The sequence below is a fragment of the Canis lupus genome, chromosome 12 (genome assembly GCF_003254725.2).
Source record: "Canis lupus dingo isolate Sandy chromosome 12, ASM325472v2, whole genome shotgun sequence".
NCBI classification, from domain to species: Eukaryota; Metazoa; Chordata; class Mammalia; order Carnivora; family Canidae; genus Canis; species Canis lupus.
The window spans coordinates 14,312,610-14,338,548 of NC_064254.1; the positions used below are offsets into that span (position 1 = coordinate 14,312,610).

Sequence of the window (25,939 nt, forward strand, 5' to 3'; positions counted from 1 at the left end):
ACAAACTGAGTTAATCACATTTTATCCTATTCATCTTCAAATGCCTACATCTTTTATATAAGAGCCATTAACAAATTTAAAAACTGCCACCACAGCTCTACATTTAAATAATTACCAGTTTCCAACATTCTGACTATACTGTAAACTCTCCCCTGGCTGCCCGTTCTTTCTTTTGTTAACTCGTTTCTCTCCAGTGCCCACTGTGGGTGGGCCAGGTTCGGTGCCCCTCGCCTCCCATGGCTATTGTGTCAGGACTCCCCAAGTGAGGCTGGGATTGTGTGGTGCATTTGGGAAACACACATGGTTTATGGACTGATTTGATCACAGTTTCCTAAATGACCTCCCTACTCTTGTTCAAAAACTCAGCATCACATACATTTTAAATAATGGATTATTTAAATGTATCACGTGTACAGGTCAGGTGCACAGACTATGGGACCAGGTGCCTGAGTGGGGTTCCTGGCTCAGCCACTTACTAGCTTGGGCGGGCTGCTTAACATCTTGTGCCTCAGTTTCCTCTTCTGCAAAACGGAGATCCTAACAAAGCACACCTTGTAGGGTTGCCTGCAACGAGTGATGCCCCTCTAGGAGGTTTAGAACTACGGCCACCATGCAGTGAGTGGCTCTTAGGTGCAAGGTGTGATATGCTTGATGTATAAAAAAATCAAGCATACAAAAAGCTAGTAAATTCTTAGAGTTACCAGGAAAAAAGTTTGCTTGATAAACATTGTGCTTCACTCACCCTCTACCTTGAGGAAGTCACCCCAGATGAGTTATGCAGCATTTTCTGGAGTACTCAGCTGGTCCTTTCACTCTGAGTCGGCTATTGTAACCACAGTCTCCCCAGAGTGAGCCTTGTGTCTCATAGTCATGCAAGCGGCAAACTTAGAGGGTAAGTTCTGCAGGAGTTGGGGGCGAGTGATACTTTTACAGAATTCCCCTGATACGCCAAAATTATACCCTCCACCACCCCTCCTTGCTCAGAGCAGCCCTCCAGCTGCCCGCACTTGCCTCCACAAGGATTACAGTCTCAGGGGAGAAGCTATGCACCAGGTGTTTTAGTTGCATCGCTTTTACTACATGAGTCATGCATCTTCTAAAGTTTGAAGTCAGAGTGTTGCAGAATACATGTACAATTTTATACTTCCATTTCTTTTTTTTTTAAGATTTATTTATTTGAAAGATAGAGAGCAGGTGGGGGGAGTGACAGAGGGAGAGAATCTCGAGCAGACTCCCCCCTGAGCGCAGAGCCCTACATGGGGCTTGATCCTGGGACCCAGAGACCATGACCTGGGCTGAAACCAGGAGTCGGATACTCCACCAACTGAGTCACCCAGGAGCCCCTATACTTCTATTTCTTAAAAATCTAAGTGGGGTAATGATTCAGATATGGTCAACCCCAAAGGAGAATTTGAAATACTATTTTGGCATGGCTAGATCAGATATTTTCACTGCAGCTTTTTTAAGTCATCTGAAGTTGAAAGTGAATTATATGCAAAAATTCACTCTCGCCTTTTTTGTTATTTAAAGAACCCAGATTTTTTCAGAGTGGTAATGTGCCCTGGCAAAAATATTTATCTTCCCAGACTTTCACTAGAGAAGGCCAAATGACCAAGTTATGACCAACGAGATAAAAGTGGAATTTTATGGATGGACCTCTGGGAGAGAAAAGCTGCCCTTGCCTGGAGCTCAGACATAATGTCTGGAAGTGGAGTATCTTGTGACATGAGAATGAAAGTCACACATTAAAGATAGACAATTTATGCTCTAAGGATCTAGATCCATGACTTCTTTGAGCAACTACAACTGCCTGGACCTCTCTACTCTCTGGACTTCTTTTTATGTGAGAAAAGCAAACTCCTATTAAGAAGTAAACATTTATAAAGAGTGCTTAGAGCAGGGCATGGCACATAGTAAAATGCTCTATAGGTTTTCACTAAGTAAAATAAATCAAATATTTGGTTTAGTGTCTGTAATCAGGTTTCTATTATATGCAGCGAAACACAATCTCTGCCAATTCACATAGATATTGTCAATATTTCTTTATTACAATATTATTCTAGCACCTTGTGCAGTGCCTGGTACTGAATAAGTATTTGTTGAAAGAATGAGCTATTCAGTAGGGTTTGAGGAAAGGTGAGGGCCCCTAAAATGTAATTCTATATGTCTCTATATGCTTATGCAACTGGCTTTATCTCATTAGAGGTCCTACAATGGTTTCCTTTCTTTGTGTAATGATAGCACTTGGTCTGTCGGGAATGGTTGAAGGGAATTCATTTGTTTGGCTTGCCATGCCCTCCTGGGGGTTCATCAGAGCCAAAGGAGTATAGGTCACCACCAACATGCTCCTCTCTGCCAGGTGACACAAGTAGGGCCAAAGCTGGGGTCGTGGACGTGGGCAAAGTGTTGAGCAAAACCTGTCTTTGAGGTCCTCCAAACAGATGCAAAATATGGGTAATTGTCATTGCAAACATCAACGGGCAAGTGACCATCAGAGTCAGAGAGCCATACAGAGGAATCACGTGGTTCGACCCTCTTCTCCAGAATATTTAGGAATGGAAGGGGTTCGAGACATGAGCAGAGAGAAATGTATTTCTTACTGTGACCCAGATCATTAAATGGTTCTTCGACCAGGGATTTCTAGAAGAATAATCTGACCTCTGACCTCTAGCTGGAAGAACACAGGAATTTAGTCTCCTGTGTTTCCTCTCCTGACTCTTGGTGAAGTTTCACCTTTAACCCCAAGTACAATGTCCCTTGAATGTATTTTATAAAAAAAAAAACAAGGATGACAAGAAAAATACCACTTAAGCAAACACCATCACCGCCTCCACCAACCGATGGTCTTCATGAGGTAACTGTTCAGATTGTTCTTATTGATGGTTTTAAATGTGGTACTTCCTCTTTTTTTTTCCACCATGAGGCTCCACATAATACAACAGAGGTTATGAAAGCACTATATGGTCTCAGCTGAGAGACAGTGCTAGTCATAGAACATAATGAAGTGGAGGCTGGGAAGTGTCAAAGGTAGTCAAGAGAGTAGAGGGTGGGTGATATGGGACAGGCTTTAAGGTGAGCCTAGAACAGGAGGCAGGTGGAGGAAATGGCATTAACGCTGAAGAGGCAGGCCAGGCCCTTTTACCAACCTTTTTTTTTTTTTTTTTAGGGAAATGAGCAGATAGCATAGGCATGTCTTGAAGTATTTGGGAGCTGGTTCATTCATTCAGTTCCTAAATGTTTATTGGGACCTGCTCTGGGCCAGATGTGGAGCTGGGCTCTTGAGAGTGCCTTCATTGAGACTGCTGCCCAGAACTCTACTTCTCAAAGCTCCCTCCTCAACCAGCAGCATCGAATCATCTGGGATCCCTCAGGACCCACCTCAGACCCACTGCATCGATATCTGCATTTTTAACAAAAGCCTGGGGGACTCAAATGTGCATTCAAGTTAGAAAATGATCTGAATGACATGGCAAACAAAATGAAGTGCTACTTGACATATTTAAGCCCTAAATAGGTGTCTCTTTAGCTAATCTAGCTAATGCACTCAGACTAAACTCATGAATGGGCTTGAAGTGGCATGGGGTACCCTCCAGAAAGACAGCTCTAGTGCAGATTTTTAAAGAAGGTTAGGAGTTTTAAAGTCAAAGTTATGTGTCATAACTTTTTTTCCCCAACAAATTATTCTAAATAGCTGATAAATTCATCATATCAGACTGGACTGAGCCCCTGGTTTCAATTCCCATGTTTCTGCATCACTTAGTCAACGGCAAAGGAATTTAAAAGCTGAGAAATGCCTGATTTGTCACATCATGGCTCCCTCATGTCTTTGGGGCAATTGCTCCATGCCCCGACTTCTGCTGTGCAAAATGGAGAGAACATTATCCAACCTGCCTGGACAAGACAGTGACGAATTTGACAAAGAGAGTTTATAATTGAGGTGTTTTGAAGTTTTCAATAGAAGGTTCAAGTCACCGCCTAGACTTCGCATTTTGTCATTCCCCCAAATGGGGAAACCCATCCTACATGCTCATTTACCCAGAGCCATTCTCCAGTGAGAGTCAACAGAGAAGAGAGAATTTTCCCTCAGAGCTATATGCTAATTACAGATGAGAGGTTCTAAGTGCAGACATCGCATCACCAACTGTAATACTCCTGACCCACACGTGCATGACGAAGTGTAGACAGGTTCACACACACACTACTGCACTTCTGTGGTCTAAACACCATTATGCTTCATAGTGAAGCTGTGAGACCCATGTCATATGTCATCACTGAAACAACGGTACTTGCGAGCCCGTGTCTTCAGATGAATTGATACATGCCATTTATTTAAGGAGGTACTTACTGGCCTCTGCTGGTACCTGGAAATACCAGAACACACAAGAGCTGTGTGTGTGTGTGTGTGTGTGTGCACGCGTGTGCACGCGTGTGGGGAGAGACAGAGAGAGACACACTTAGCGCCCACGTGTAGACTGCACAAAGACAAGAGGTGTCGGTTGCACAGGATGAGGTAACGGTAGCCAGAGGTGAAAGAGGATTTAACTGGTGTTCAAATTAGTCATTTAATGTTCCTTTATTCCCCAGGCCTTGATCTGAGGCCAGGCCAGGCCAGGCAAACTGGTTCTGGTCAGACGGCGGGAAATTCCACCACATGGAATGGTGTTGGTGGTCTCCGCTCCACTCCAGCCGGGGAGCCCACACAGCGATCGCCGGCTCCTTCCACTAATGAATGCGCCCACCCACGCTGGACCTTCCCCCTCATTGCCTCCCCCTTGCTCCCCGTCCTCATGCCATGCCACCACCAACCGCCCTCCAAAGATTCGGTTCAGAAGCAAAATTTGTTAGATTATAAATTGCCGGCATCCGCCTCAATAATGAACCAAATCAAAGACCCTGTGGAGGAATCCCCTGGGCAACTCCTGGGAGGTGCCAGAAGGAAATACTCACTCCCTGCCCTCGGTCTTGCGCCCAGCTTCAAGGACCTGCCGCCTTGGGGGGGGGGGGCACCTCTACGCAGGACTTGCCAAGCCTGGGACGTGGGTCCCACTGAGCCCAGGCTATTTGTTTTTCCTTGTAAGAATGCTAATCAAAGCAAAGCTTAACCCAACAAACAAACAAACAAAATATCCTGAGTTTGCACGCAGGGGTGGCCAAGGAAGGCGGCCTGAAGGGTTCCTTTATGACCAGAGGCGTTTTTGAAACGAGACAGCAATGGCTGCTTTATGAGGAAGTGGCAAGACAGTCACCTCGTTATCCTCACCACTGTGGTGGTCCGGGGACCACCCAGGAGCTCCACCATGATAACAGCCTGGGCTGAGGACTTCGTCCAGGGAACCAGTTGTCCTGAGTGGGGACACAGCTGTCTTTCTCCGAAGAACAGGTCGGTGTGTCTGAGAGGATAGACCTGGAACCCCACTGCCCCCTTGCTGGCTTCTGTTTCTCAGCAGAGTCATTACAACTCACATTCCTACCTTTTTCATATTCCCTTAGCTCCCTCAGAGCATGAGGCTGAATGGGAGGCGGCCCGTGCCCATCCCCCTGGAAAGGCCAAGGCCTCCAGACTGGGCCCACCCTGATGTGGGGCTGAGGCCTGGGAGGGAGGAAGAGGAGGAGGAAATCACCACCTTGTGATTGAAGTGGCTGGAAATAATAAACATACACTCTCTTTTCAACATGGCTTGCCACATCCTGGGGAGTCTGGAAAAACGCTCCACCTCACGCCTCCCCACCCTCACCCCCAACAGCAGTCGGCTTTCAGGATGCTTTGGGAGAAGTCCTGGGGCTGTGATAGGAAGGGGCTTGTTAGTTCTAAGCTAACAGAACAGCCCTCCCCGGCTGCTTTTGAATCCTTTCATACACTTTCCTATTTTAGGTCAAGGAAGTTGAAAAAAACTAAAGACTGGAGGTAGCGGGAGGGGAAGAGGCGGGGAGAGAGAAGCATTGAGGGCAGCTAGTTAGTTAGCAGGTAGCCAACGACCTCTCTGGAGGACCCTCTGGCCTGCTGGACATGCCCCATCCTGGGTGTGGGGGACAGATAATGGAAGACAGGTTCGAGCCCCCAAGGGGAGACCTGGCCTCTTCTTGAACCCCCGCCAAGGCTTGGGCATAAGTGGGTTCTCCTTTGCAGAGGATGCTTGAACATCCCCAGGCCTCCTCATGCTGAACATGATTAGCCTCTTCTAGGCTGATTCCTCCAACTGCCAGAAGAGGGCAGCACATGCCGCCATATGACAGCAAGAGCTGAGCCACCCAGGCCCGAGGGTGGACACCAGGCAATTTGGGGGAGGATTTGTGAAATTAGCAGTAGCAAAGCAGCAACAGCTATTGCATATTGTGTGCCTACAGTGTGCCAGGAACTTTCCTCAGGGCTTTACTGCATTAATTCATTTCATTGACATGACAACGCTACAAGAAAGAACAGTATTATAATCTCCCCTGTTACAAAGGGAGAGTCTCAGAGGTAGAGAAATGAAAAGAACTTGCTATTATACTCGGAGCCTGCCTGAGACAGAGGTCAACAAATTATAGTCCAAGGACCAAATGCAGCCCACTGTGTATTTTTGCGCTCAGGATGGTTTTTACATTTTGGGATGGCTGGAAAAATTAAAAAGAAGAATAACATTTCATGACCCCTGGAAATGATGAGAAATTCAATTGTCATGTGTCCATAAGTGAAGCTGTATGTATCAGAACACACCACAGTCACTTGTTCACATGTTGCCGTGGCTGCTTTATCATTCTAATAGCAAAGTTGGGCAGTTGTGACAGCCTAGGTAGCCCAAAAAGTCTGAAATAATTATCATCTGACCCTTTACAGGGAATATTTGGGGGCATCTGAATGGCTCAATTGATTAAGTGTCTGACTTTGGCTCAGATCATGGTCTCGGGGTCCTGGGATGGAGCCCCATATTGAGCCTCCCAACCCCATGGAGCCCTACATTGAGCCTTCATAGGGCTCTGTGCTCAGCGAGGAGTCTGCTTGTCCCTCTCTCAATGCTCCTCCCCCTGCCCACACACACTCTCTCTCTCCCTCATATAAATAAATAAAATCTTGAAAGAAAGAATGCAAGAAAAGAAAAAAAGAAAGAAAGAAAATGTTTGCTGATCCTGAACCTAAGATAGAAGTTCTACCTGTTTCCAGACACAAGAAACAGGGACACAACAGACACTCGGCAGATATGGAGTTAGGACAGCTAGCCTAGAGGGATCTGGAAGTAATACTGACCTCAATTCACTTTCTTTCCAAGGGTGTAGTTCAAGGTCAAGCATAAGGAGGATTTGATGCTTCACTGCAGAGCCTCTAGGAAGTTATAGAATGTTCCATTTGGGAAAGTTTATGAGAATAATCTACTTTTCATATTTCATTTTTTCACACTTGACCATCTCTGAAATCAGAATCTTTTTTACAATCAAAATGTTACAGTTTAAATGAAAGGGTTTTTGTTTATTTGAAAGCATATTTTGTTTCTTACTGGTAGTTAAAATAATAAGGTCTCATCTAAGATGATACCTCGGATCCGGCAGTTCTTATCTTCAAAGGTCCAGCATCTTTCCATGCCCTTCCAATGATGGGACACTCACTTTTGTTGGCAGCCCATTCTACAGATTGAGTTGTAAACTTCTTAATACTGGGATGAAGCCTGTGAGCCTCAACCCCCATACATCAAATGATGGTCTTGTTTAATCAGAGATTTTATTAAAAGGGAGCAAGGGGTATGGCTAGGAAGCAGGTAGTTGGCAATGGGACAAGGAGCACACAGAGAACAGGCTGCAGGAGGAGCCGGTCTCTTGGTGCTATCAGCCAGCCAGGCTGCGAGGACATGAGCTTGTGTGGACACAAACCACTGGGAATCTGGCAGAGAAAGAAAGATTGCCAGTGCTACAGATAAATTCTTTTTCCACTAGCATCAGGCAGGAGCATGGCCAACCCAGAGGCTATGGCCAACCTTTTAGAAAAAGAGAAGAAAAAAAAAAAGAGAGAAGACAGGACAACTTGAAGATTCAGGCCTGACCAGAGGAAGGAGCAAGGAAAGCAAGTGCATCTGGCTTGATCTTGCTACCATTCGTGAGGGCTCTGGGGGAAGATGAAAGGAAGAGAAAGAGGCAGGATGGGAGTAACTGATATGATAATATCTGGAGTATAATCCTTCAGTCACATTTTCATCTAGTGGGAATGATCACCCCAAGGATGAGATGAGCTGGCTGAGGTTTCCAGAACATTCCAAGAGTCCTCTTCCTGATAGGTGGCTATGATAGCCCATTTTCTCAGAATAAATCCAGAAGGCCCACTGCTTGCTTCCAGGTTTCAGGAAGTGAAGCCGCTGATGCGAGCCTCAGGAAGGAGGAAACCTCTGCCCTCATTTGTAAACACCAGCACGATTGCTCAGAGACCTTCAAGGCTAACGGCAACTCCTGTGTTTCAGCAAAGGATCTGAGGCCAGGAGATGGTAGGAGCTGTGATATACTCTCCTTTTGTTCATGGTGGCAGCTAGGTTTGGCTTTGGGTTGGGGAGAAGAGGAAGCAGAGGGCTAAGCCCCAACCAGGTGCTTTTCATTTGGGGACATGTGTCCTGGATTTTCTGGGACAGTACCAATTTCTTATAATTTGATTCTTTTCAATGAAGGCAATTTGTTAGACATATGATCTTCAGCGCAGAAAATACGGCTACTACACTTCGAACTAAGGAGGGGCAAAAGCTAGAGACACAACTCAGTCTCTGGTATGGGACCTTACTCTAAACACAGCACTGCGTCTAGCATATCACAGGCAGCCACGGAAGGCTTTTAAGACTTTATTTAGGAGGTCAGAAGTATTGTATTAGGACAAAGACTTCAGGAAGAGTATGGTAGGAGAGCACAGTGCCTTCCATAAGCAGCAAGGGGCACATCTTTGCAAACACAGGAGCATGAGAGTCGTGATAAAAACAGACAGGCATGGGCAGGCTGATCCGAGTCCAGCAATGACTTGGTGACAAGGCCAGAAGTTGCAGGGGGCTCTTATGGCCCTTCAGGTACATGGAGAAAAAAAAGAAGAAAATGCATTTCTGGGGGAAAGAGGGCCCAAGTGAAGACCAGTAGGATGGGGAGAGGGGCAGGGTGCCTGCAGGAGAAAGATTACAGAAATCAAAGGAGCGGGAAGGCAGCAGATGAACAGAAGGGAAATCCCACAACACATAGGCCAAAGCAAAGAAGCAGGTCCCCCACACCAGGACTCCAGCCCCCAGATCGATAACGTTTCCCATACTTTTGGGAGGTTGTTATGTTTTTGTCTTACAGGGAGAACCAACTGTAGCTGACCAGGAGGTCGCTCCTGGCTCTGTGTGCTAGAAGGTTTGGCATCCAATTTGTGGTCTGCGTCTACGTGCAGCATCAGGGCTCTGCAGAGCGGCTTCTGCTTTTTCAGCAAACCCTGAGTTCTGTTTTGTGCTTGTGCCTTGTTCTTTCTCACCTCGTTCTCCTGTATGCTGCTTTGCCGTGCATTATGCATCCCTGCGAGCAGTTATAAAGTCTTTCTGGAGCAAGTGGAGTGAAAATACATTTGAAAATAAAAAGCAGGCCCCTCAGACAGAAGAACATAGAGGCAAAAATACAAGAGAATGCTACTCTTGAAAGAGGAAGACACAAGGGAATTCCAAGGAAGCCTGTTAAGATGGAAATCATCCAAAGTGGGAAAGTAATCATTCAGCTCAGATATATGAGGTACCAGCAACCTGACATGTATATGTGTGATGCGTTAAAAAAAAAAAAAAAAGAGGGACGCCTGGGTGACTCAGTGGTTAAGCGCCTGCCTTCAGCCCAGGGCGTGATCCTGGAGACCCGGGGGGATCCAGTCCCGCATCTGACTCCCTGCATGGAGTCTGCTTCTCCCTCTGCCTGTGTCTTTGCCTCTCTCTCTCTGTGGGTCTCTCATGAATAAGTAAATAAAATCTTTTTTTTTTAATTTTTAAAAATTTTAAAAGTATGCAAATGTGGCTAGGCAAAGTCATAAAGCTTTACATGATGAGATAAAAGAGACTGGGGGTGGGACTTTTATACCTCTTAGTCGGGGAGAGGGAAGCGGAAGTGTGCTCGAGGATGGACACAGCAGGTGCGGGTGGGAATGGATCAGAAGAAACATCGGGGTCTTGCCTTAGTCTACATGCGTGTATGTCCACTCCCTCTCCAAAAAAAAAAGAAAATGGGGAAAGTACATAAAAATACAACATGAGCCAACAACGACATGGTAATGATACCGGGCGGGAATATGAATGGTACCTGGGGAAATGTGATAGGGCTGGAAGAAACGTAAAGAGGGCTTTAAAAATAGTAACAGAGAATTAAAGACACACATTAGACCCTTCTGTTAAGCACCCGGAACACACAATATGTTCAAAAACTAAAATAAATCTGTAGACTTAGTAGGATTGAAGCATAAGGAAAAAGGAGATTGTGAAAAGTAAAGTCAAAGATAGTATTTTAAAGCCAGAGTAGGGTAAGTAGCTAAATGAATTTCTTGAAAGCCAAGACGCCTGGCAGAGATTTTTAGAGTCTGTTCAAATGGCAGTTTGGGGGTTAGAAATGCACAAAGTAAGATGGATATTCAGAGAGGAAAGCCCAGGTCCTCTTAGAGAGGACTTGTTTAAGGAGGGAGTAAAAGCAACCCCTCAAGCTAACAGAAGAGGAGCAGTGGTGTCCCAGTGGCAGAGCAAGGGTGTCCCCTTACTGGAGCAAGGGTGGGGTACCAGAGCCAGGAGAGACAGAGCCCCGGAGACAGGCTGCTGCCTGGTCTGGGTCATGGGGGCTCCATGTGCCGTGATGGCCTCTCAGAAGAAGATGAAAACAACAGAACCAGGAGGTCACACTTGCAGAGAGAGGTGGAGGCTGTGAGAGGTGGAGGCCCACGCACTGCCTCTTGGCCAAGCAGCAAGGCAGACACAGGACTGGGGGGCAGGGGAGACAGAGCTGACTGCTGGTTACTGCCAGGGTGTTACCAGATGTGCCACAGGGGGATGGCCAAAGCTGGAGCCCTCCCTTGATCCTTCTGCTGCAAAGTACTGTCCTGGGGGCTCAGAGCAGAGACTCCTTACAGCCAGATCTAAACCCGGTGCTGCTCTCTCCATGCTCAAAAATGTTCCTTCTCAGAGCCACAAGCAATCTCTTCCGATGGGCTCTTGATCGCACTCCAAGTGGTATCCTCCCGTGCCTATACCCCCTCCTGCCTCCAAGGGAGAAGGGCCCTGCTTCTCCAACCAGACTGGACTGCCTCTTGCTGTGTAGGATCTGAGTAATGCACAGTTGCAGGAGAGGGGAATGCAGTCAGAGAAGAATGCCTGAGGACTCTTCCAGGGAGCTGTGCACAATACGATGCCTCCTAGGATCCTCTGCACAGCATTTGGTATCACAGATCACTCTTAAAAAAAAAAAAAGCAACAACAAAACCTTCCTTCCTCATCTTCAGGATCTTCCCTGCCCTCTGCCCTTCCCAACTTTCTTCTTTACTCCCTGGCTAATCCTTCTTAACCTCCCTCCCTGACTCCTGTCTCGCTGCCCTCCCATAAGTGTGGGTGGTCCTTCATGTTGTCCCTAGTGCTCCTTTCTTCTCACTCATGGACTTAATCATATATTTGTATACACCCTCAAACTCTGCCTTTCTCCCAGATGTCTCTGCTGAGGTGTCACTCTTTGCCCCTGGATAACAGCTCAGAGTAAGGGCTGACATTTGAACCCAGTGGTGGCATTGTTCTCAGCCCACCTAGGAGGGATGTACATACAGTTACTGCACCTATTTTACAGATGAAGATACTGAAGCTCACAGAGTCGATGTAACTTGCCTGGTATCAGGAGGCCAGTAGGAGGGAGGGAAGCTGGAGTCTGAACCCAGGCAGTGGGTTTCAGAGTCTGCAAGTTGAACCACCACACAGTTGCCTGTCTCTGAGCTATAGAGAACACAGCACATCCAGAAACAAAGTCCTGTTTCCCCCTGCAAACCAGGACGGTGGTGGGGGATCCCAAGCAACAAGAAAGTAAGCCCATGGGGATCCTTGGGTGGCGCAGCGGTTTGGCGCCTGCCTTTGGCCCAGGGTGCGATCCTGGAGACCCGGGATCAAATCCCACGTCGGGCTCCCGGTGCATGGAGCCTGCTTCTCCCTCTGCCTGTGTCTCTGCCTCTCTCTCTCTCTCTGTGACTATCATAAATAAATAAAAATTAAAAAAAAAAAAAAGAAAAGAAAGTAAGCCCATGTACCATCCTACTAAGTATGAGGTCTTAAGACTTTCTTCTAGTTATGTATTTGTTAACTAATTAATTTATTTACTAACTTACGTATTTATTTAGAGAGTGTGAGAAGAGGGGGATGGAGAGAATTTCATGAGAAAGCCCATGCTATCTTTAAGTAAAGTGAAGAGCAAGTCTGAAAAGGTGGTGTGGCAGGGTATGGAGGTGGGATCTGGTCTCCTCAGGCCGAGGGGACCCGGATCCAGCAGTTTACCAAAGGAGGAGGTAGGACAGTGATAGACACCAATATAAAGAACAAAACCATGACTTCCAGGTCAAGTGCAACAATCCTGAAGGTGTGACAGGCAGGGCCAGGCCACAGAGCCTCTTTGATGTGAGGAGAGGAGGTAAGGCACAAAGAAAGTGGGGAAAAAAGCAAATGAGATGACATGAGTGGGACATTCAGAAGGGCTGGTTGGGAGCAGAGGGAATATGAGCTGAAGCAGTAGTTTCTGATGCCAATATTCAAGTTTGCCTCATTTTTGCAGTAACAACTATAATCAAAGTTAACTGTAAATGAACATTTACCATGTGTTGGGTACTGTGCTAAAGGATAGGCACTGACTTATAAAGGCAATGAATCGCATTACAAACCTGGCTGTGCTCTTAATTGCCTTCTTTGGCAGATGCAGAAACTGAGAATATTAGTATGTTTTACAGATGCAGAAACAGTGGCTCAGAGAGAGTCTCTCTACTAAAGCTAGAAGTAGCAGATGCAGAGTTCCAACCCAGGACGGTAATCTCCTGTTTATGTTTTATAGTCTCCAGTTAGCTCATTGAGGGCAATGACTTGGTCTCATTTGTCTCAACAACTCTAGAAGCTAGCACACAAGAAATGCCCTTTAAGCATTAGTTCAGACTTGTAGCCACCCCATGCAATCTGTGTTGGTTGAATGAATAAATGAATGGCCGAATGTATAAACCCATGAACAGTTCTCTTGTGTGGTGCTAGCTGCGGATGGCTCCCCTTGATGCCCTCTAGATTTCAGTAGCTGGGGACTTTTTTTTAAAGATTTTATTTACTTATTCATGAGAGACACAGAGAGAGAGGCAGAGACATAGACAGAGGGAGAAGCAGACTCCTTGCAGGGCCTGCAATGTGGAGCTTGACCCCTGGGCCCAGGATACAGGATCACACCTTGAGCCAAAGGCAAGGCACTCAACCACTTAGCCACTCATGTGCCCCAATAACTAGGGATTTTTGAGGTTTTGTGAAAACAAGGACCTTTTGAATGGCAGTCCCTGCACTCACCATGGGAGTGAAGAAATGACCCACTAGGCAGGACCATATCATTTTGTTGGGTTTTTTTCATACTTTGATGTCAAGAGGGCAGGAAAGGAACACCACCATGGCCAGCTATATATGGGATCTGGGAGGCATTAGGTGGCAAGGTGGAAGGGAGGGAGAGCTCTTTTCAAGAGAAAAAGAAGCTGAAAACACAAGAGACAATCTGAAGAAGGGACATTGAAGAAATAGTGGCAGAGCTGTAGATCCCCAGGGAAAAATGGGAAAGTACTGTAGGGAGGCATGTCCAAGGAAGCCTAGGGTGTCTTTCTGCAGCTGCCATGAGGGGTTGCCAACTACAGAGCTGGCAGAAAGCAGAGAGGGGTGGGGACCATCAACGGGGCAAGTGGGTGTGGGGGTGGACCACGGTGCTACTCTCTGTCTTGGCTTCTGGTTTGCTGAGCCTTAGAACCGTTGGACCCAGTAGACCATAACTGGGGGTAAGGGTCGAGGGAAAGAACAGTGAAGGAGGAGGGCTGTGGGAGGGTACCCAGGCTATGGTTACTAGTATGGAGTTACAGGCAAGACAGAAGAATGGTGCAAAGGACTGTGATGGGGATAGACTCTCCAGGAGAACAGAAATGCCTGTACTCTGACATGCACGGATGAGCTAGCGGGTGAAGGAGGCACGAGGGCAGATCGCATCCCAGAGTCAAAAAGGGTGAAAGAGAAGAAGTGGAAACAGTACAAATTGGAGAGCTTTGAGTTTATGAGAAACTGATACGTGATGTTCAGTGGAAACTGCTGCTTTGGGTTTGGGGAAAGAAGAACTGTAAATATGGATGATATCTAAATGCCATTTGTAACTTGAAAACTCTGGAACGCTCAGATGAGATAATCCTTCTGAGGGTGCTTTGACAAGTCTGAGGGAAGGGATTTGTGGCTGAGAGGAAAGGGCTTTGGATGTGGAATCTGCAAACTAGAGTTGACAGCCAGTTTTGGCCTGCTGGCAGGCAGGAGCTTCTCATTCTTCTCTGGGTCCTCGGCTGCTGAGCAGTGGCAGGCCCTCGCTCATGCGCAATGAGGGGCTGCCTCAATGTCCCAGCACCAGCACAACAAAGCACCACAGATGGGTGGCTTCACACACCAGAAATCACTTCTCCCAGTATTAGAGGCCAGAAGTCCAAAATCAATGTGTCAGCAGGGCCACACTCCCTCCCCAAGGCTCTGGTGGGGAGGGGGTCCTTCCTTGCCTTTTCCAGCTTCTGGCAGCTCAAGGAGTTCCTTAGCTTTTGGTCATAGCACTACAAACTCTGCTCCACCTTCACATGAACCACTCCCCTGGTCTCTGTGTGCCCTCCCCCCACCCCTTTTATTCCCATCTTCCTTTCTTACAAAGACACCAGTGTTGGATTTAGGGACTACACCAAATCCAGGATGATCTCATCTCAAGACCCTTAACTACTTACATCTGCAAAGACCCTATTTCTAAATAAGGCCTCACTCTCAAGTCCCAAGCAAACATGGCTTTGTGGGGGACACTCCTCTACCCTTCCTGGTCACCTTGTCCAAAAAGATGCCTTTCTCCTCCAAGCTCCTGGAGCATGTAGCATATCCCACCTTCTTTGGGTCCATTGTGTATTCATCTGATGGTCATTCATTCACTCATTTGTTCACAAAGATCCATGAAGCCCTTGCTCTGTTTGGCTCTGTGCTGGGCTCCAGGCTCCCACCCATAGGGCAGTCTCATTCTCCCACTGAGAGTCAAGCAAATTTTCTCATCCTTCTTCTTTTTCCTCCCAGGGCCTGACACAGTTCTTCAGATGTTACACATACTCAATTGATGGTTCTATTCATATTGCTTTGTCTCATTCTTAAAGGAAAGGCCAAATGGGATACTTAAAGTGCTATAAGCTTAAATGAGGCATTGAGACCCCTCTGAGAAGGCCTCATGGGAGAACTAGTCTTGGGCTCTGTAGCCAAGGCCAGATGGAAGATGAGCCAGGTGTTGAGATGTGGGTTCCCCAGTACCCTCTGCACTTGCAGTAGGGGAGAATGCAAAGGGCCAGGCTCTGCCTGCAGCATTCACCAACATGGTGACCATGCTGTCCCACCATGGCCTCTGCACAACTTCTTGAGGAGGCTTTCAGGGACGGGAAGGAAGCTGGGATATGTGGTTCTGGTCAGAGCCTCCCAAGAACACAGGCAGGGTTGTAAATTTGGGACAAATGAACAGCATATGGCCAAAGCAGGAAACCTCTGCGTCAACCATTATGCTGTGCAGTAAGGCAGGCCGGAACACCACGTGCATCCCTCCCTCCAAATTCAGCACAAAGGCCCATTGGTCTTTACTTTTGCACTAGACAAAAAGAAGGATCTACCACCCCTCCCTGTGTCAGAGAGGACTCGGGTGTGGGCAAACAGTGAACAGCACTGGTTCCAGGCGCTTCTCTGACCTGAGTACCTGAGATGTCCTGGGTAGCAGACACTACTGCCAGGAGCTCTGGATGGAAGGGGGCCACTCACCAGCATTGTTTTGCTGCTTTGTGTTTTTGATGTAGGCAGAGAACTTGGAGAAGATGTCGATGCCTGCCGTGTTGGATTCCCGGTGTTTTGCAGCCAGTTTGGGGTATCTGGAATGGAAAGCATGGTTTTCTACAATCAGTGAGAATCTGGAGCTCCTTTAAGGGAGAGACTGTGCCCAACACGATGAGCAACATTCCCCTTTCTAGTGTCATCTACAAATCTTTCAGGGATCTTATGTAAATCCTATAGAGAGGGTGGGTACTCTCTGTCCCAATTAAGTGATAGAGAAAATAGAGGCCAGTGAGGTAAGGAGTGCTGCCTGTGGGGGACACAATCTGTGGGCAGGAAACCAGAAAACCCTTCAGGGGGCCTGAATCATGTCCTCTTCTGAGACCACCATACAGTGCTACACCAAAGAAAGGGCTAATCAAAATTCTGGAGGAGCGTGCCTCAACATTGGGTGGGGTCCCTGACATTTCCCCAACCCACATTAAAATAATATCCACTGCCAGGCCTGTGATGATAATCCTAACTGTACAGAACTAATTCTGGAAGCCAGGAGATAGTAGGCACCTTGCCACTGAGGTTTTGAAACTGTTTCTCAAAAGAAAAGGTACCCTTGGTCCTCTTCTGAAATATCTTCGCACACGTCTTATTTGTGTGCATAATGAGATATGAAATCTACCTGCCTCTAACAGCAGGACAAGTGTTTCTGATTGCTTCATTTCCAGGCGTGGAGCTAGATTTGCAATGATCCAGCCTCTCACCTTGGCACAGTCTTTCATTTGAAGCCAGAAGAATATAAGAGGCAGACTGGAGTTAGGACTGGTTTCTATTGGCTCTAAAATTGAATGAGATAAACTTGTGTGGGAGTCCACGGCTTAAAGCCCCTTAGCAACATCGAATTTTCTAGAAATGTTATTTCACAAACATTTTATGTGTATGGCCTTGCAGCGGTGGAAGGAGATGGGGAACGGTTGCTTACTTACCATCATTATCAATTATGTGGACCTTTGTGATCTCTGGGTGAATAGTTGTCTACTGCCCACTGTTTGACTGCTTTATGTTGAAAAGCAAAATGCTTTGTAAATTTCCTTTAATGTTGTAAATAATGTGAACCAAAGAATCTTTAAAAATTATTTTCTCTTCCTTCCTTTCTTTCTTTTTCTTTCTTTCTTTCTTCTTTTCTTTTTTCTTTTCGGTTCTGTTCTTTTCCTTTCTCCCTCCTTTCCTGTCCTTTCTCCCTCTCTCTTTCTCTCTCTCTCTCTTTAGTTGCTGCTCCTCGATTGGCCCATTATCTAGCTAGGACTGTCCACTCTTGAGCCATGCTAGGTAACTGTTTAATTTCAGATGTTGCCATCAGAAGAGTCTTCAGAAAGTCACAGGACCCAGCCCTCTGCAATAAGGCAGATACGGAAGGCATTATGGTCCTCACTTTACAGGAAAGACAACTAGAGACCAGAGAGGTAAGATGGCTTTTTACAGACCCACGGATAATAAATAGTTGGGGGACCCTGAGAACCCGGCCTACCCCCTGGAGCAGCGTTCTTCCTATTTCATCTCACCACTTCTCTGATACCAGCAAAAGCTAAATCGTATCGAGTGCCTGCTGTGTGCCAGGCACTCCTCTAGCCCCTTTACATGTATTCATCATTTATTCTTCACAGTTCTATTGGTACTTTGATTGGGTTCACTTTCCACATGAGAAAAATGAGGCCCAGAGAAGTTAAGCTATTTGTTTAAGGTCACATGGCTAGAGCCTAAGATCACTAGAGAGGTTCACTCTGAAAGACCAGTTCTCCACTTCTGTGTCGTGTGGCCTCTCCTGAGCTCTGCTATTTACTCTAAAAGCTCAAGTCCTCCCTCCAGCTCTGCTGAGCACCATGGATGAACTCTCTCCATTCACCTGCAGAGGGCGCTCACAGGAAGACACAGGTCTTCCGGAATAAACTGGGAGTTAACGGATTCATCTGCTGCAATTGGGGGGCAGCAGGCAAGTTATTGGCAAGATGCTAGTTAATCCAAGATTATGGCAATTGAGGATCATCCTTCCCTATTTTGAACTTCGCACCTAGAATCTGGCAGGCCCTCAGAACTGATTGCCTTAAATTATTATTATTAATAGATACCGAGGGCCCTTGATTTTTGCTTGAAAAGGTAAAAAGAGAAGGGCCTAGAAAAGGCATTTTAAATAAGCTTTTTGTTTGGGTTTATTGTTTTGGTTTTGCTTTATGCCATCATTTGATTAGGCTTGCGATAATCTGACCATATCTTCACAATTGATGTGGGCCCAACATGAGTAAGTAGAACCAAATCTAAGATGGGAGAACAAAGGGCCATGTGTTCAGGGAAACCATGCCAGTGCTGTCCTGTTTCCTAAGCACTATGATTTACTGAGACTTTATTGTACAGCTTAATGTCCCATTTGAAGTTTGTCTTTGTGGGGAATGTGTATCCAAATACTAATCTCACTGATTTTGGTAACTAGACTTGAGGAGACTACTCTCCTCTAATATCTTGAGGATGCTAAGGGCATTCATTTTAAGTCCACATTTACACCATATTTTGTATATCCAAATAACTGGGATACAAGTACATTCTGCTTCTCTTGAAGGCTAAAAAATAATGTTTCATTCATGGCAACATCTTTGAAGTAAGATTGTGATGTGGTCTGATGACCATCAAAGAGATGGTGAACCTAACTCAGGAGTTAATAGCCTACAACCATGGACCAAATTCAGCCCAATATCTGTTTCTATACCTCTCATGAGCGAAGAATAGTTTTTTTTTTAACATTTTTAAATGATTGAAAAAATCAAAAGGAGGTTAGTGTTTTGTTTATGACATGTAAAAATATGAAATTCATATTTCAGTAGTCATAAATTTTATTAGAACACAGCCACTTCCATTTGTTTTTGTGTTGCATATGGCTGTTTTCACTCTATAACAGCAGAGTTGTGACACAGACTCTATGGCCCCCAAAGTCAAATACTTACTATCTAGCCCCTTACTGAAAAGTTTGCTGAATCCTGCTCTAACTGGATGATAGTTTCTCTCCATTCTAGTTTTTAAGATATCTTATTTCAAATGCATTCATCTTAGACATGCACTCAAGCCTCATTCCTTCATTCCAGGATGCAAAATAGTTGGCTTCTCATTAAAAAATTTTTGTAAACAATAGTGAAATATATGTATTATATAGATACGTATTATTATATATACATATATATTATATGCAGATGGAAGTGCTCTGACTTGCTTAGGGTTCCCACTGACTTCTCACTGACTAGCCACAGGCCACCATGCCATTGAACAAAAGGGTCCCATGCAATAAAACCAGCATGCATTAAGCATCCACCATGGCCAAGTCCTGTCCCTGGCGTTGGAGATGCTTTGGAGAAAGAGAGACAATTCTCTTGCCCTGATGGAGGGGCCTTTGCTGATCTTAAGGGCTCCCCTGGCAGCTTTAGTGTTTATCACCCTTTTTCTAATGAACTGAAAAGCTCTCTCCCTTTTCTTTTATTCCTGCTTCCTCATCTCAACAAACCTTCACTTGAAAAACAGGTCAATGCTTCTGACTCTATTGATCCTTGACTGTGTCCTTGCTTGTCTTGTCTCTGTTAATTAAGCAAATGATCCTTAGAGGTAGAAAAAGTCAGGCTTAGCCATTAAAAGACATCCCTTGGGATCTGTGGGTTTAAGATTGAGGTCCTTATGATTACATCTGGAAGACAGTCACAAAAAAAGGTAGTGACTTCCCTTCCTAATGCTTCAGGGTGCCACTTAATGAGCTTTTACTCAATGTCTGGCACAAGGCTAAGTAGTATTATCTTCTATGATAGTCCCACGAGATCAACATTGTGAGAATTAAAGATTAAATATCCATGTGCTTCCCTGCATTTCCCAGCTTCTACCTCTCAGTTAGATTGGGGTCATGCCACTGGATTCTGGCCATAGGATGAGAGGGGAAGTGATGTAACTACTCACAGCCCTGGCCCTTAAAACATTTGGCATGAACCTTCTTACTTTATCTCCGGTGAAGGAGCCTTGGGAGTCACATTTCCAAAGGCTACAATACAGTCATACTGCTCACTTAGATTTTGCCATAGTGAACAATAAACTGTTATTCTGTTAAGCCACTGAGATTTTGTGGCTAATTTTTGTGGCACAATCTCCAGGTGTGGATTAGAATAAATGCCGTTCTGACCCCAAAAGTCTACCTTCTCAGCCACCAGGCAATCCTGTCCTTGGTACCAAGGAGGCTTCTCTACTTCCCAGAGAGTTAGAAGAAGCATTCATGGTTTCCACTACTGTGTGCTATCTATAAACACTTCTCAAAATAATGAATTCAAAGTGTCTTCCAATTCTTACAATGTTCTGGACCCTGTTGACACTCAGTATATGCTTGCTAGTTGACTGACTATATATGCTGTGCCATGTTACATTATCAGTTTACCCTCCTGACTTCTTATCATAGCATCATCTACGCATGAGGGGTATTTTAAATAATATCCAGCTTTAGAAAAGTGCTTTGAGCCCTTCATGGGATCATAGAGCTTCTGTTGAAAGGCATCTTAGGGACTATGCAGTTTCACCCCCTCATGAGGAAATGAGAGAGAGGTTTGCCCAAGGCCATACAGTAAAATCTGCAGAAAGGTGGCTAGAGTCTGGTCTCTGGCCTCTCGGCTCTGGATCCTTGGAACTCTGGCCATTCTATGGAGGTGAAAGATGAGGCCCAGCATGCCTCAACAGTAATCGAGACGTTGATCCCAGTGCTTCCCTATTGAGTGTTAACTGGGCCAGTCTTAGGAAAGAAATGGAAGTTAGTCCCATTTAGAAACTACTTGAGACTTCCTGAATTCCATTTGACACGAAATTCTTTGTGGGACCAAATGTGACTTAAAAAAAAAATGGTTGGAGTGTTCGCATGAGGTTTTTTCCTTTAAAAAAATAAAGCTAAGGGGAAAAAGGCTACCACAATTTCTTGGCTCTCTGGCAACTTTCACAAACAGTGGTGTGATGAGAAACACATGGCAGAGCTGTGTTCAGTGAACAGTTATGGGGGTTTTGCTGCCCCCTAGAGAACCAGAAGGTCAAGCTCCACTCCTCCAGGGGCCTTCAGCTGCGAGCCACCTGGGCCTTGCTGCTCCAATCAGTGGGCAGCCGGCCAGGGCTGGACAGCAGGTCTCCCTCTGCGGGGCGGAGGCACTGGCTTGAGGGCATTTACTGATTGGTAATTGCAGCATCTGCCCCAGGATGACCCATCCAAAGGCCTCTAAAGCACACTCCGGGGGCTCTTGAATGGTTGCCAGTCTATTCAGTAGGGCCTCCATCTCAATGGCATTATCCAGACATGCATTTAATGGTTTTGAGGTTCTGCTCCTTGGGTGTGGTGGATTGTTGCATCACTGACACATTAGGAATGCACTGAGGAAAACCTCCCACATACAAATGCAGTCCAGAAAAAGACATGAACCAGAGGAAGCAGAACTCAGGACAGGGAATGTGCATGGACAGGGAAGAGAGGAGGGAGTGTCAATGTCTAACACTGGTTGGATCATGGCAAATTTTTGGAATCTGGTGAAATGATGATGGACCTGATGATGGTCCTCCTCTGGAAGAATGTACACGTGTACTGGGGGCATGAAACTCCAGGGGTCTCATGAGCCCCCTTGGCCCCACTGTGGATATAGGACTGGAGAGCCCTGAGTAAGAGAATCAGTCCAGGAAAAGCACAGCCAGTTGGGGTGGTGGGAGCCTGGCTAAAGTGGGCATGAAGAACAGGAGGGAATGGAGGGAGAGAGCAGAGAAGGAACATTCGAGGGTCACAGCACACCACTGGCAAGATTAGGAGAGCAAGCCTCAACCCAGCCCTGAATACCTCCAACTATTGGCCTGGGAAAGGACTGGATGGGACAGTCTGCTCCCTGCTGCTTCTGTTTCACATCTCCCACTGGCCTAGACAGAAGTGGTCACTCCTGAGTACAAATCTTACTTCAAGGAAAATAGCTTCACCCTGGACCTTCTCTTCTGGGTCTTCCACGCAAAATCTAAACTCTGTTCAGTTACTGCAAACAGTATTTTTGCATATGGGATTTCCAACCAGCAGCCCTGAGGCTGAGTCCTAAGGGAGGGAGATGGCACCTGGACCCCCTCAGGATCCTTTCAGCAAAGTGGCTGACTGGTGTCCTATTCAGAGATGCTGTGGCTTCTGGTGGTGGCTGAGATGGAGGTGATGGCTGATTTGATCAATGCACTCATTTCAAGTCTACACTCAGCTGCTTCCAATGGGCTTGAGGCAGCTTTACACTCAGTGTGAAAATAAACTGTCTTAAGGTGAATGACAAAGAATAATTTTTAGGAAGAATGTATAAATGTCAAGGCTTAATCACAGCATGACCGGGAGTTTTAATTTAACACTGATTTGTTGGATGTGTGACTTTGGGAAAGTTACTCAACCTCTCAATGGCTCAGTTTCCCCAGCTGTAAAATGAGGCTGCATACCATCTATCTCCTAGGGCACTTGGCAAGGGCTATCTATATAACTATTGATAAATAAATAAATACAACCTCAAAATAAATGCAATATAGTGGTTTCCAGTGGTCAAATTCTGTTTATTTTATGAGCTAACTAGAGATTCTGAGCCCTTCCTACCTCTCTGCCCCCAGGTCACTGTCGCTGCCTTAGTTCAGCCACATGGCCTGTCACCAATTGGCTCCTGCTTACTGATTACTCCACTTCCAGCTTTTTTACCCTCTGCCATCTTCATCCTCTCACCCCCCTGAAGTAAGCTTGAAAACTGACTCTAAACACTTTCGGTTTAAATTTTTCAGTGGCTGTCCTACAGGATGGAGTCTATATATGCCTTACCTATATGAAATCTTTTCCTGGTTAAAACAAAACAACGTGGTTGTTTTAATCCCTGATTACAATATAGAGTATAATGAACAAGTTTAGTTTCCAGTAACTTCCAGAATTCATCTTCTTTCCCTTTCCTTCCATTTTTCCAACAGGAACAGCTGGTCCACCCAAGAACCTACAGCTCTCTGGTCTCTCTTCTACTCCCAACCCCCAGGCTCACGTTAGAAGAAGAGTCAGTCTTTTCATCTTTGATTATGGGCTCCAACCAGACATGGTCAGATTCATGACTCCTATTCATACCTAGATGTGGCTTTAAGTTATGGGGTTAGCTCTCTCCTGGCTTATTCTCATTTTGTAGCCTTCTAGATCTCGTTCTAAAACTGGGGAGTCCTGGCCCTCAGGACTTTAGGGTCTTTCCAGCAAAATGACCTGAAGAGGACTCACATAGGGGGACAGAGGGGTGGCACCCTTCCTGGTGCTCTGTTTAGGAGGCATATCCTGTTCAGAGGGGTATCCACTCTTGGAGTTAGACTTTGTGGAGACGTTTTAAGGTTGGGCAGCTCTCTGGATTGATGAGGCTCCTTTGGAAATCTGCCTCCTCGAATCTAACGCTATGCTTCTCTAGTTCCAACACAGACCCAACCCTGCCATTAGCTTCAGAAATAAGCAGCTCATTACTTTTCAGGAGCCAGAGCCTCCTCCAGGAACTCTTCAATCTTATTGACATCCGTCTTCACATCCCCGTTGAAGGTCAGGAAGGGCGGATGGGTGCCAGGTGCAAGGTTGTGCAGGTCAGCTGGCTTTCTGTGGAGAGAACAAGATTCAGGAAGTGGCTTACACCAGGGCACCTCAATTTCAGGGAACCTTCAGCTTGTAAATTAGACTCCCTGGGCTGTCCAGCACTCCTGTCAGCAAAATCAGACTTATGGTGATGGTGGTGGGACAGTGAGTAGAGCAGGGGAGATTGGAGAAAGTTCTGATGGGATGTGGTGTGACACAGGAAGTCTGTCCAGTGGGAGTCATGAGAGTAAGTTAAGAGGAATAGTCAAATCTGGAAAAGCAGAGAGAAATGGCAGGTGGCTATCTAAAGGAGTGCCAGGCTTTTAACACCCAGGGCAGAGGATGGGCTTTGCTTTCCAACATTCCTTCACCACTTAGCTTAACAAAAATGCACTATACAGAATGCCAAACTTTACAAATCGATTAATTCAATCATACTTTTATACTAAGAAATGTCTTCTGCATTGTCAAGGGGATGAGCAACAGGAGAGAAAGTGGCCTTGTGTTCACCGAGGCCCAGATAGTGTCCAAGGGCATGCTTCCAGGCTTCCACCAGCTGGTGGAAATGCAAGCCCAAGCCTGGAGCAAAGCGAAAGTTGGAAGGTTGGCGGAGGGGGGTGGTGAGGAGGGGGCGTGGGGTGAGAGCAGTGAGGAAGGAAACAGTAAGGAACAGGAGGAGCAACAGAGGACACGCTTCCCTGCTAAGGGAAGACTCCCCCCAAATGCTCTCGCAGAGAACTCAACACTTGTGGGAGTCTTGATCAAGTGGAAAACATTAGATGGAGCAACCAAAGAAAAGTAAACAAGGGGGAAGAGGAGTCTGTAATGAAACAAATTCCTGGCGTCACCAGTTTGGGAGGGGAAGGGAAGAATTTCAATTACGGTGCTCCTCCCATATCGCTCCCCAAACACACATCCTCTCCAGCTGCATTGTGTGCAGCACTTGGAACTCCCAAGACAGCTGGGACTGAGGAGTTTTAAAATCTCATTCGCCTGGTCCCTTTGTTTGCTCAGCATGCGTCCCTCCTTTGGACAATGAGAGGACATTCTCTACCTTCTCCTCCTGTTTTTCAGAGCTGACACAAGGCAAGAATGTTTGGGTTTGCAGCTGGGAGGGGAAATCTATACTGATTATATTTTTCACCCATCACCTCTCTGTGGCTTAAAGAAACAGAAATTATTTTGTTCCTCCCCCCCAACCCCCACCTCCCGCCCCTGCCGTGACTCAAGAGAACAGTGGCCTCTGGAGTCTGGAATCTCTGGGGAGGACTGCCTATGGTGGTAGCTACTCGGATGGACTTAGCCAATGGGATGCTGGCCAGTTGCAGACCTTTCTCTTTGTTGACCTTCTCCAGCATTTATGGTTGAGATGATACAATTTGCATTTAATTCCATATTGTCAAGTCGAATTTATGGACTATCTCATCCATATCAGTCCTCTTTCCCTGACCGCATCACCTGCTCAGTGAGGGAAGGGAGGGTGCTAAGGATAGTCAGCTTGTGTTCCTGCTGTGAGCCAGGCACAGTACTGAATGTAAATGCCTCTGTGGCCTGCCTCACCACCTCCTCACACTCTGAAAGGAGGCAGTGCTTGTAACTCCATTGTACAGACAAGGAAATGGAGGCCCAGACAAAGGAAGGACCTTGTTCAAGGTCACTCAGTCAATAAATGGTGTGGTGCCAGGATAAGAAATTAACTTCTTATGAAATTTCTTTGAAATTGCTAATCGTCACCGTATCACACATTTTTAAAAGTCCTTAACTCTTTATTATACCTATGTTTTTTCTGTTTTTCTTTCTTTCCTTTTCTGTCCTTTTTTAAAAAATATTATTATTATTTTGCAGTAAGAAAGTTTCCTTATCTATTCAACTGGAGTTGGGATATTGCCCGGCCTGCCTCAATGGGCATTGGCAGGGTCAGTTAACAGGTATGAAAGAGCAATATAAGCATCTGAGGAATGCTGAGGTGGCTTCCTTTCCCATTCTGATCCTCAGCAAACATGCAAGCTTGCTCTCAGAGATGATGATCTAGCGGAGGGAGCCGAAGCTGCACCTGGGGGCTGAGCAAGGTCTGTCCATTCAGGAAGGCAGGAGAGCATATGTGAGGCAGAGGGAGCATCCTAGCCAGGGGCTGGAAGCTAAAAGGGATGGGACGAGGGGGGAGCTGATAGAGAGGTAGCTAGGCCCTGGTGAGAAGTATTGGGAGACAATGTTGGCAAAGCTTAAGATCAAAGAGCTACAGATGACACAGGCACGATTCCACAGGTAATGGAAGTATCAGGAGCTTTTCTGA

General features: G+C 46.1%; 1 protein-coding gene across 2 annotated transcripts in view; it reads right to left on the reverse strand.

Moving 5' to 3' along the window:
• The window catches only part of CLIC5 (chloride intracellular channel 5), a 157,378-nt gene that overhangs the window by 20,563 nt on the left and 110,876 nt on the right, over positions 1–25,939 (reverse strand). For both annotated transcript variants that reach the window (XM_025418932.3, XM_025418933.3), the window contains exons 3-4: positions 23,545–23,670; positions 16,005–16,111 (exon numbers count right to left, since the gene is read on the reverse strand). In XM_025418932.3, the coding sequence (XP_025274717.3) occupies positions 16,005–16,111; positions 23,545–23,670 (233 nt within the window). The remainder of the gene's footprint in view (positions 1–16,004; positions 16,112–23,544; positions 23,671–25,939) is intronic.